This window comes from Schistocerca gregaria, chromosome 4, assembly GCF_023897955.1.
Source record: "Schistocerca gregaria isolate iqSchGreg1 chromosome 4, iqSchGreg1.2, whole genome shotgun sequence".
NCBI lineage: Eukaryota > Metazoa > Arthropoda > Insecta > Orthoptera > Acrididae > Schistocerca > Schistocerca gregaria.
The window spans coordinates 311,023,230-311,035,342 of NC_064923.1; the positions used below are offsets into that span (position 1 = coordinate 311,023,230).

The following is a 12,113-nucleotide window of genomic DNA, read 5'->3' on the forward strand; positions in this document are numbered from 1 at the left end:
CCTGCTACGCAAGCACAAGATGACTCTGATTGAAGCGGTTAGAAAAAACAGAAAAGGAACCCCACTGACCGCCCAGTCTGGTGCAGCATGTTGGGAATCAGTAATCAGATCATCTTAGGAGTCCTACTTTATAGAAAAGGAAAATGTTGTGATTCTTACCTCCACCTTTCATTACGATGATCTTGTAGACGAATCGGCTGGGGACAAGAAGAAGCCTGAGGTGACTACCCACTACAGTTGTGCGGAACTTTCGACGTGAGCCAAACTTGCAGAAGATGGCCACTCAGGACGTTCTCCTCGATACTCAATGCCGTTGGAATCAATGCGCAAGTGATCCATCTCTGAAACTCACTTCGGGCAACTGTTACACGTCCACAACTAGTCAAAACTCTCGCCCTCGCCCTTCTTTACAAGCACCAGGAGGCATCAAGGCACCTTCCTAAATCGTTGCAGCATTACCTCAGGGACTTCTTTCCTAGTTCCAGCAACCAAGCCGTCAGACATTCTGCGCCAAAAAAGGTGAAGAGAATTCAAGATGTGGATAGTGCGGCCGCAAGAAGGGCAGGAAGACGAACTGTGTATGCAAAGCCTGTAGTCAATACATTTGTCTCGCGGAACATAGGATCTTCCTTTGCCCTGACTGCGTCCCTGAAGCTGAAGCACATGCCAACTGACTCCAAGACTGTTTCGAAGGACGAACACAGGCCCAGATGCAGAACTTGGATGTTTAGTGTGTGTTGGTTTTATTATGTAAGTGTTAAAGTGTTCATTGTCAAATTTTATAAACATACGTGAGTTGTTTACTGTAAAACGTTGTCACGATACTTAATTTGTTCATGTTCTAAAGCTAAAATAAAGTGTGAAAAGGAAGTGAAACGTAATACAACGAAGTAGTAATGGTCTGGCACGGAAAATGAATGAGGCAGGATAGATGTAGGCTCTGGGGTGTACTGCCTATATGTTGGTGGGATAGGATCCACCTATGTAACTGAGAGTTAAAGATTTAGGTTTTGTATTGACCAAACAAATCGAATCTCACCCATTCTTGATGTACCGTAATATTACAGATGGGAACAATGATATTTTGCAAGGTATTCGAAAGATATTATCATACTACAATAAACAACAGTTTAAAAATTTGAAGAATGTGACTGAAAACTTGTCAGCAATCTAGAACAGAATAACAAACAAAATTACAGAAGAAGGTTTGGCCGATTTAAATGAGGAAACTAAACAAGTTAAGCAAGATGTTCGTGAGAAGTTCAACCCTGTCAAGAGTCGAACTCAATGAAACGGTCGAAATTCCACAGTTGAAACCGCAGGACAATTAGTTTGAAACTCATATACAATGTGTAGAAGAGCAGTGTCCATCGCTTAAGGCTAGAGAGCCAGAATTTGCTATCCAGGAACACTTACAGGGTGACAATTGTTGAACTATACGAAAAAAGTAAATTAGTTACATACTACGGCGTGCACACACTTTATTCAACGTGCGAACGTCATTACAGATTTTACAATTTAGGTTATGACATGTTCGATATGCCTGCTATTATTGGCAATGATGTGGTGCAAACGAATATCGAAATTCTGTTTGAACTGCTGAAGTGTCGGAACATTAAAGCAGTCGATGACCTCCTGAACGGCTGTTTTCAGCTCAGCAACGGTTTTGAGGTTATTGCTGTACATCTTGCATTTAATATACTTCCAGAGAAAAGAGTCGCATGAGTTCAGACCAGGAGAATATGGCGGCCAGTCGAGGCCCATGCCAGTGGCCTCTGGGATCCCTAGAGCAGAAATGCGGTCGTCATAGTGCTCCTCCAGGACATCAAACACTGTCTTGCTTCGACAGGGTCGAGTTCCGTCTTGCATCAACCACATCTTAAATCAGAGTTACTCTGGACAATGGGGATGAACTCATCTTTGCAAGCCTTCGCGTACCGTTGGGTAGTCATCGTACCATCGAGGAATATCGCACCGACTATTTAGTGACTGGACATTGCCCACCACACAGTCACCTGTTGAGGGCGAAGAGACTTCTCGATCGCGAAATGCGGATTCTCAGGGCCGCAAACGCACCAATTTTGCTTAGTGACGAACCCATCCAAATGAAGCTAAGCTTCGGCGCTAAACCAAATCATACAGCGCATAATAATAGCCATCGTGCACAGCGGCCAACCGTGCAATTTGAACGTCCTAACGCAAACACGTTCAAAAGTTACGAACATTTTATTTCATATAGTTCAGTAACTGTTACCCTATAAAAACAGTTACCAAACAGGTAGGCGAACTTTCTGTAACCGTGACCCAACTAGACAATTGCGGACAAAAATTCTGATGTTACACTGGCTGCAGCGTTATCTGATTCAGAAGAATGTCCTTCTCTTCAACGTTTTAAACAGTGACAGACGACCATTAATCAAGAGCACAAGTCTGACGTAAAGAAACTTGGTAACCGATTATCGCCCACTGTACGGAAAATCAGTCACGGGATTGATGATGCCATTTGCCATACTTTGTGTTTTAATACTTCTGACGAACTTCCTGATTTGTGCTATGTGGGGGAACTGTTAAGTAAACGCTGTGCGCTATCAGACAAGATAGTGCGGATGTCTCAAACTGCGCGAAAAATATCTTATCCTCCCACCAGAATGATTCATTTAATTACAAACAATTTCTTGCAGTTCGAAAGTTAAAAATTTTTCAAAATTCTCCTAGTGACATGCAGCCCAGAGAATGGCTACATCAGTTCCAATATTGTTTCCCAACTTCATGACCAATTGGTCATAAACTTGAATATGTATGTGGCTTTCCGAACCAGTCACAGGACCGAGAGCAGTAGTACAAGTAGGCCAAAGGAAAGGTGAATTTTATCACACATTCTTGTCGGCATACCGGTCTGAAACAACACAAGACAGAGTCAAAAACAGGACCCTTATTCTACATAATTTTGAACAATCCGACTTTTGTAGGTCGGTAGACTATTTGCAGCATACGATACGCAAGAATTAATAGCAATTTGTTTGACTAAACTACTGACATGATTGCAAGCCATTATTTTGGCAGGCCGCTGGAAAGGTGACATTGAGGCTTCTCAGAATTTTCTGCAAGAATTCGAAGTTGACGGTAAGGAATTTTACTCGTGAAATAGAAACAGAGACAATAACGGACAGTATTTCCAGTCTGCAAGGAGGAGGTTCATAACAACAGTTATGAACAGAATAATCAATTTTCCAATATCTGTGATCACAATTATTCATACAATTGGCAGCCGAGAGAACAGTCCAAAAATTGCAGCAATTTCAGAGGCAGGAACAGAAATCGCAATTTTAGGAAGCAAAGAAATTACGGTAATAATGGCTATCTCAATAGAAATCGGTATACTGAAGGCAATACCAGCAACTGGCGTGAAAGACGAAACTTTAATTCAGATCGCGAAACTGAGTCATATCACCAGATCATTACAATCGAAGACGAAATGGTTCGTGTGATCATAAGAATTACGAAGAAAAAATAATCAGGAGGGGCGCAAACGTATGGTTTCTAGAGTGGAACAACGCGCTGAAATAATTAAGGACAGTTCACCTAATACACGTGTCAATGCTAGGAGTGAAGGGCAATCATAAAAACGACAGATAGCGCACAAGGCAAATGACTTGTTTATCGACACGGGGTGTCTTTCTACTCATACTAGAAATTTTATACAGTGGAAAACTAATAACAACATAAATGAGAGAGATCGAGAGAGAGAGAGAGTGAGGCAGAGAGAGAGAGATAAAACAAAGCATAATCTTACGAATGCAGGGACTGCTGAGGTCCGGGTACTGAAATTGAAACAAATTAGTGTTTTTGATAGGATAACTAATTATATGCCTTGGTCAAATGATGATGAAATGAAACAGACGTGCATCCGTCTTAAGTGAGGGAGACAACGAATGACGTGGTAGAGAGTACTGGTGACACTCTCTTAGGAAAAGCATATTGTAACGAGGATACAGAGGAGCGGCGAATAAATTTTGTCCAGTTTGATGATATTAGAGACACTTTGTTGGAGGAGAAGGTAGACTCAGAAGATGTTAATTCATCCTGTAACGTTAGATTATGTTGGAAAAGTTTCGTTATCAGCAGTACTGAACTCAGGTACACATGTTTCGGAAATCAGTGAGGCAGTTATCAGTGAAAGTCAGCAATTAACGGCTTATCCAACATTTCCATTGCAACTAACTAAAATTAAGGGTATTCTTACTAAAAATCTGTAGAGGTTAAGAAAACAGAAACGTTCAGATTTCATTTGCCAAAGCCATCAGGTCTCTGGTAACTTCTTAATTGTGCTCTTTCTTACTACACAGATGATATTAAGTGTTGATTTCTTGACTGAATACAAGGCCATTCTAAACTTAAATGATGCTAAGGCGAAAGCTTAAGTCGATCGCAAGTTGGTCTATTTGCATTTCAAAGGAGGAAGAAGGCGTCAACTGTTTGAAATATTTATCTTCGTCAGAATCACTCCTTGCCATTGAAGCTACTGGTCATAAATCATGTACTTCTCAGGAAGTGGGATAGTTTTTTTTTTATATCTCCAAAATTTAATGTGATAAAGAAGACAGTGTAGAGGATTCTTCTGAGGTAAAAGTTTATATGTATTTCCCAAATGCTCACCTCCAACGATGATTAAACTTCTGGAGTTTGAAGCTTTCATCCAAAGAAGAATGCTTAACAGCTAGAATATATGTGTAGTCTACAGACGACACATTGCATTCAATAGTATTTCAGTTCACATCAGCCGTCTGGAATTACCCAACAAACACTATGTTTTTTTTTCTTGAACTGCATCATCTAAAGTAGGAACAACAGTGGAAATATTCAATTTTCAGAAACTAGGTTCAAGCAGTAATTTTACAAGCAGATGACATAATCAGTAACATGTGACGGTGAAACAATATTAGTTAGAGAGAGATTATCATAAAAATTGGTGAATTAGAACATGGATTTTGCCAACGAAACATCCTGATGTCAAACACTCAGTTCGGCATCAAAAGTTATACATCGATAGAGTATCAACCATACATCAGATTTAGTTCGTACTATGTGCTGTGGTTCAGCAGAACGGGCGTAAACGTTAGTTAAAAGTAACACCAGAACTATGACGCACAGGATAAGTATAAGCCGGCTGGTGTGCCCGAGCGGTTCTAGGCGCTTCAGTCTGGAACCGCGCGACCACTACGGTCGCAGGTTCCAATCCTGCCTCGGGCATGGATGTGTGTGATGTCCTTAGGTTAGATAGGTTTAAGTAGTTTTAAGTTCTAGGGGACAGATAACCTCCGATGTTTAGTCCCATAGTGCTCAGAGCCATTTGAACCATTTTTTTGATAAGTATAACTGTAAATAACTGAACGGCAAGGCCTCCGTCGGGCAGTTGGTAGAGCGTTAGATTCTTCTACCAACTGTCCTAGGTTCAAACCCGTATGAAGACAATTTCGTTTAGTGTATTACACGTGAAAGTGTTATTTGGTACAACATTCTTATGACATGTAAAAGCGCTGTTTGGAGTTTACAACAATGTTCTCTTGGCAGTATGCTTTCGCTTCGTTTCTTTGAAAGTCACATGTCCGGAAGTATTAGTAATAATAAAATAATAATAATAATAGTACAAAACATAAAACTAATAGTAGTAATAATAAACAAAATAATAAGATAAATAGTAAGAACATAAGGTTAAAAAATCAATGCAAACACGACCACACAAATACACTCACACACACTGTCATTCATTTATGAACAAAGGCTTCACAATAATTGTTGCAAACGAAGAAGTATGTGAAGCAAACTACTTTCGTACACAAAGCACATTCAATGAATCCCACATCTCCGCACCCATCATGTAGGTTGCAGAGTGAAAGCTCGTATCTGAAACCAAACTTTGTCGAAGTTTGAGAGGATCTGAATTCATCAACGAGGTAAGCCATTATCCACCCGTGACGGTGGCAGTTACAGAAACGTGGAGAACACAGCTGACTGTATGTGAGGGACTGCAGCTTAAGAAAGTTATTACATTGTTGCAGACTAATCTCTTTCGAAGAATAGCCAGCAGCAACGGGCATTTTACGAATCATATGCTTGTACATTCTGAAGACATGAAGGTCAAGTGGTTGATAAATGTAGGTTGTCTTTGTTGAAATTATGTGAATTGTGATTTTGTCTTCCAGTAGGTTATTATTTCTGTGCAGTTCATGAAGAACACTTACGTATGTGTGTGCCCCGTACGATCCAGCATTAGCAGAAGTTTCTCTCCACTGGTTTGTTACACTACCTGAACAATTCTTCAGTCATTTTTCCGGAGGAGAGAGAGTCGCTGATTAAATCGGGTGCTGGAAACATGGAGTGATGGGTATGAGTACTCAAAGAAGGAGGCTCTTGAAGGACCAAAAACAGCTTTGGAGAAAGTTTGCTCATCTGTGAAAGCAATGAATAATTATGCACGTATGCGTTGTTTCGTGAATGAACACTACAAAACCTGTAGTATCTTTAGAACATCCAGCTGCAAGTGCGACGCCAACAGCCATCTCCTTTTTGAATCCACTTTCGTTGGCGTTGTAGATATTTGCCTACGTGTAGGCAGTCATGAGTGCACGAGTTCTTGTTGCCAGTTCTCTACCAGTTGTGGCACATGTTCACTGTGACAAAGACGCAAGACGCAAGACGCAAGACCCATCGGTCAGTCGCGTCTAATCTTGGGAAACTTAAATGTCTTGCTTTTCTTTTATCCTATAATTTGATGTCTACATCGTAACACGTCGATTTTCCTGGTGACAGTGTTCGATGGTCTCCATCATATGCATTGTGACTGTACTTCTCCTTAGCTCTCCACTTTCGCACTGCCGTTTCCATACATACAATATACACTGTGCAGGAAATCCTGTGCGAAATCTGTTTTTCTTTGCACACATCGTGTGATGTGCAAATTTATGGGTTGGCTTCTACTGAATTTTGACGTTGAGCCAATATCTGAGCATTTAGACTTTCTCGTTTCTTGAGTATAACACTGCCCTTTTCTCGCTCTGTGCTATTTCATCATTTCCATCGCCTGAAGACCCCTATGGTGACGATATGGAAGACGTCGACTCTAGTCCATTCACTTGGCCACAAACGAACGTTTCGGCTTCATCTGGTGTGCGCTCGTCAATATCTAATGTTTCCTCCTCCATGACGTTCGACGTATTCCATTTATCAATTATGTACAGTAGGAATTCCGCAGAGTTTCTATCATCTGCAGTGATTCCCGTTGTCGTACACACATAACAGTTGCTATGCAACAGTTCGACGAGATGTCAATAACGTTCCATGGATTCATGTCGCACAACAACTGCAGCTGTAGCACGCAGACTGGAACTGTTGACCCATTTGTTTGCGTGTGCACAAACACGGGACTCCAGCCACAACACGCATATCTGATGTACAGCGGCGCCGCTACTTCCATTCTGTTATTATTATTACTTTTATTATTCTTATCATTACTATTAATACACGTGATGCAATTTATTCTACTTTTCCGATTCCTTATCTCTATTCTGTGAAACTACAAATGCACTAGCTGCTTCATCATGAGTGGTGTCTGTGCTGTCGCACATGTCCGACAGAACACTACACCTATCTGTACAAATGTACTCTACAGGTTTGTTACTTTCAACTAACGAAGTGAAAGCAGACGACGAAATGAACATTGCCACAAATTCTGAAAGTTCTTTTACATTTCATGAAAATGTTCTCCCATACTACAGTTTCTCGCGTTAAAGTTAAAAAAAAATTGTCTTCTGGAGGGATGTAAACTCAGGACGTTTGGTATGACGACCTCACGCTCAACCAACTCACCAACGAGAGATCTACAAAATAAATTCTCACAGATATGCATTTCCCGTACATCATAGTTCTGGTGTTACTTTTAATTGCAATTTACACATATTCTACAGGACGAAAACGCATAGCAAGAAGTAAATAGTCTTTTGGTTTATAATCTATCGACTTACAATGTTTAGTACCGATCTGAGTGTCTGACATTTGGAGGTTTGGGCCTTAGAATATTAGTTGCCTCTACGACTATAGCGAAGAATAAATGTATCACAGAAACTTGAAAGTAATTATGGATCTTATGGTTGACTTAGTAACATTAATAAACATGGCAAACCAAGAGAATGTTAATTCACTTATAAAATATCCTGTACGCAGAGACTGGATTTCTTTGTGCCCGACAATTTGAGTGTTTACCTGCCGATACGTCAGTCTTGTTATTGCTCTGGACAGATAAACTCAAATATATTGAAGATACGCAGGATCGTCAAATGCCTGTGACCCAAGTGTGTAATGTAGTAGGAGTAGATATAGTACAAATTACATACCATAACACAGGTTCGCTGAAAGGAATAGTAACACGCACCCAAACGCACAAATCATAGTGAATGTCAGAAACCGTGTCTTCTTCTGTGACACTTTCCCGTCTACGTATACAGAATACCATCGACATTTCTCCTGATGATAACAAAATAATCTAATCTGTTATCGAAACTGATGATATTAAATACCACTGGGAATCACAAGATCTTATTCCGTCTCGCAAAATCCTTGTTGGAAAATTTAACTTGCCTGTCACCTTCAGAGATATGAGAGAGTGCTATTATAGCTACATGTGTGTTACACTTTTCTCGAATTTCAAACATAGTATAATGTTATCTGTGTTGCTAAAGAAGACATTAATCGTCCGTTACTGTAAAAACGCACTTACGGAGTTGAAATTTGCTTCAACTTATTATTTTCTACGCGACAGGCAGTGTTCTACTACCACAAAGGAATTATTCATTTACTACTCTAAATACATGTCATTTAATGTAAATATTTATGCCACACAACGACAGAGACAAACATGAAAGGAAATTGCCTTCACAGAATCATATTTAACGTAGATCTGTTTCTCGATTTGTATGTCTAATACAACCTTGAATATGAAATCGCCCACTCTTTATGAATAAGGCTTATAGCCTAAGATGTTCGGATACTCGTAAAATTACAATTTAATTTACAAAACTAGGATTTCAGCCATAACTGAGCATCTTGAGGTGTGCGAAGAGATTTTTTCATGTGTAGGTGCAGTACATGTAAACAACCACATGATAACTAGTGTTAATTACAAAACCACAAGAAAGTATACATAGAAGTATGATGATATACGCTAGTGCTCTGCTTTAGGTATTCAGGCCGTCAAATAATTATCTGACATAAAACTTGTCTGAAATGTCAGATACCTTGAGAAATTATTGAGACGTTATTCCTCTAAGACAACTGTGGTTGATTGGTTAATTAACTGAGAGGGTTTATGCTACAAATGGCGAGGTCATCAGTCCCACGATTCCGAAGTAACTCACAGAAGAAAGAAGGTCTGCTAAAAGTGGACAGATCCAGTCACGGGAGTAAAATTATACAGTAATGAAGTTAAAACACACACAGTAGAAGGCATAAAAGATGAGACCAAATCTAAAAACTGGAAAAAAGCGGTTTTTCCGTGGGGGAGTGGTCATGGGGTACCTGACGGGAAGACATGAAGAGACGTTCCAACCACAACCACCATGAACCTGTTCTGGAAGTAAAGCAAAGCCTTATACCTGGAAGTAAAAACCACTTCCACGAAGGAAACTGAGAACCAGTTCAACCATTCGTGAATCGTCTGCTAATATTAAATTTACGGTTATGCTTATCCATTACGGATATTTTAGAATCGTGACTGTATACTGAATGTAAGTAAGTTTATAGTTATGAGCTCATCAATAGAATAGAATAAAAGATATCCCCATCCCTGTCAAAGCTAAATTTGCAACTTTTGGCATCGTCAACCTATATACAAACATACCTGTCAAAGAAACATAACTTACTCAAACATGGGACAATGGGTAGAGCTGAAATCTATGAACTCTTAGAGATCCTGGAGCTTATTTTATCTCACAACTACTTCCTGTTCAACAACAAGTTTTACATTCAGGGAGATGGATTGGCAATGGGTAGTAGTCTTGAAGGCTTGTTAGCAGACATATGTATCAATAACCTAGAAGAAAACTTTTTTAGATGCCAAACCCAACTAAAAGATACGCTGCTTTATTACAAACGCTATATGTTGATGACACTCTCGTTCTGTTCAATGGAACAATAGAAGAAATAAATAATCTAGCCAAAGAACTTAATAAAATTCACAATAAAATTCAATTCACAGTAGAACATGAAATACCAGAAGGCATTAACTATCTTGATCTAACAACCTCAAATAAAAATCAAAAGCATAAATTTCAAATTTTCAGAAAACCAACAACCACCAGTGTTACCATACACAAATCCTCTAGACACCCAGACCAACATAAAAAAGCATTCTTCAGAACAATGGTTAATTTCACGCTTAAAATCCCAATGGACACAAATGAAAGAAAAAAGAAACAGAAATTATTGCCTCCAGCAATGGGTACTACCCTGCAGTAATAGATAAACTAATACATAAAGCAAAATTAAATCAAACAACAACCACCCACAAGCAAGAAGATCACATTTATAAGCCTGCCTTTGCTAGGGAAGATTTCTCACCAAATTGCCAACCTCTTCAGGACATACAACATAAAAATAAGTTTCTTCACCAACAACAAAATATACAAAATAAAATCCCACACAGCACCAAAACCACTATACAACAGAATCAAAAGTCAGGTGTGTACAAGCTCATTTGCAACTAATGTCCAAGCTTCTACATTGGACGAACTGGTAGAAGCTTCACAACAAGATTTAAAGAACACATAGAAGCACTCCGTCTTAACAACCTGAATAAGTCCAACTTTGCCTCACATCTTGACTAACAGAATCATTCTGCAAACAACATAGAAGAGAATCTCCAAATACTCCATTTCGTCAACAAAGGCACAATACTTGACCGAAGAAATTGAAATGTTTATCTACACAAATACTGCATCTGACTACCTACTCAATGATCAAATTGAACTGAGAAAGAAATTTTTCCTTCAGAACTTGGAAGATCTACTAGCTCAAAACAAGTAACCACTCAAAGAACCCTAAACCGTCTTTCCATCCCCCCTCGCAACGACCTCCCCCCTCCCTCTCCTTACATCCTAACTACACCAGTTCAAATGTAATATCCTACCACAGAATAAAACCTGTACTATGTTTCTAAATGTTAAATCCCTCTACTGCTAACATAAAACAGTACTTTTATGCATATTGCGTTTAGCTGGAACAAGCAGAAGCTACCTTTACCAATATTCCAGATCATTTTAATGTTAGAATAAAAATAAGTCAACAGTTAAAGAACTTTTGTTCATGGTTTTAAATATAAAGTGTACAGCCATATAAACAGCTTTAGTCCATTACAATCACTATAACTTTTATACATATACCTTTAGCTAAAATAAACAGAATCTACTCCTGCTAACACCCCAGATCATGTTAACATAACAACAGAAATAAGTCAACAATTCATCTGAAGATTAGTTTTTAATTTAAATTTAAATATAAAGGTCGTAGTCTTACCGACAGCTGCGTCTCACTGCAGATACAATAACTGTGTAGCATTGATTCATGGATATCCATATTAATGCCAATCACATAAAAAAGTAAATAAAAACTATAAACTGCCTATATTATATGTAATATACAAATAGAAATAAGATATCAGATCACCTAAAGTTTGTTCTTGTAGTAAATTATTTATTTATTTTATTTTGTTCTCTTATGTTATCGCCAGTCTCATTAAAATATTTGCCTTATATCGCCCTTAATAGATGTAAAGAAGAACAAATTACATCTCTGTGCAAAGTAGGGCTATGGCATATCTTTCTGTCAAGATCTTTGTTACAAGCAACAGTTGTAATGCGCATGCTGGATGCTGGAAAAGTCTCGCTGTCAGAGTATAATGAATATAGTTTGTGTGGAAGTGTGTGTAGTTATACAACAACAGGACATCAAAATGGAGACAGACATATGGACACTAACCAAAAAAAGCTGTCGCACTAAGTGAAAACGAAATTTACATCCATATCGACAGATAAGCTATGGTCATGGCGATACATTAAAGTGTG

The 12,113-nt window shown here is 38.9% G+C and overlaps 1 protein-coding gene across 1 annotated transcript in view; it reads right to left on the bottom strand.

Annotated features, from left to right (window-relative positions):
- Positions 1 to 8,491, bottom strand: part of LOC126267212 (trypsin-1-like) — a 45,630-nt gene extending 37,139 nt beyond the window's left edge. The window contains exon 1 of the mRNA XM_049972185.1: positions 8,391 to 8,491. Within this exon, the coding sequence (XP_049828142.1) occupies positions 8,391 to 8,445 (55 nt within the window). The 5' untranslated portion in view covers positions 8,446 to 8,491. The remainder of the gene's footprint in view (positions 1 to 8,390) is intronic.
- Between the last annotated feature and the right edge of the window lie 3,622 nt (positions 8,492 to 12,113).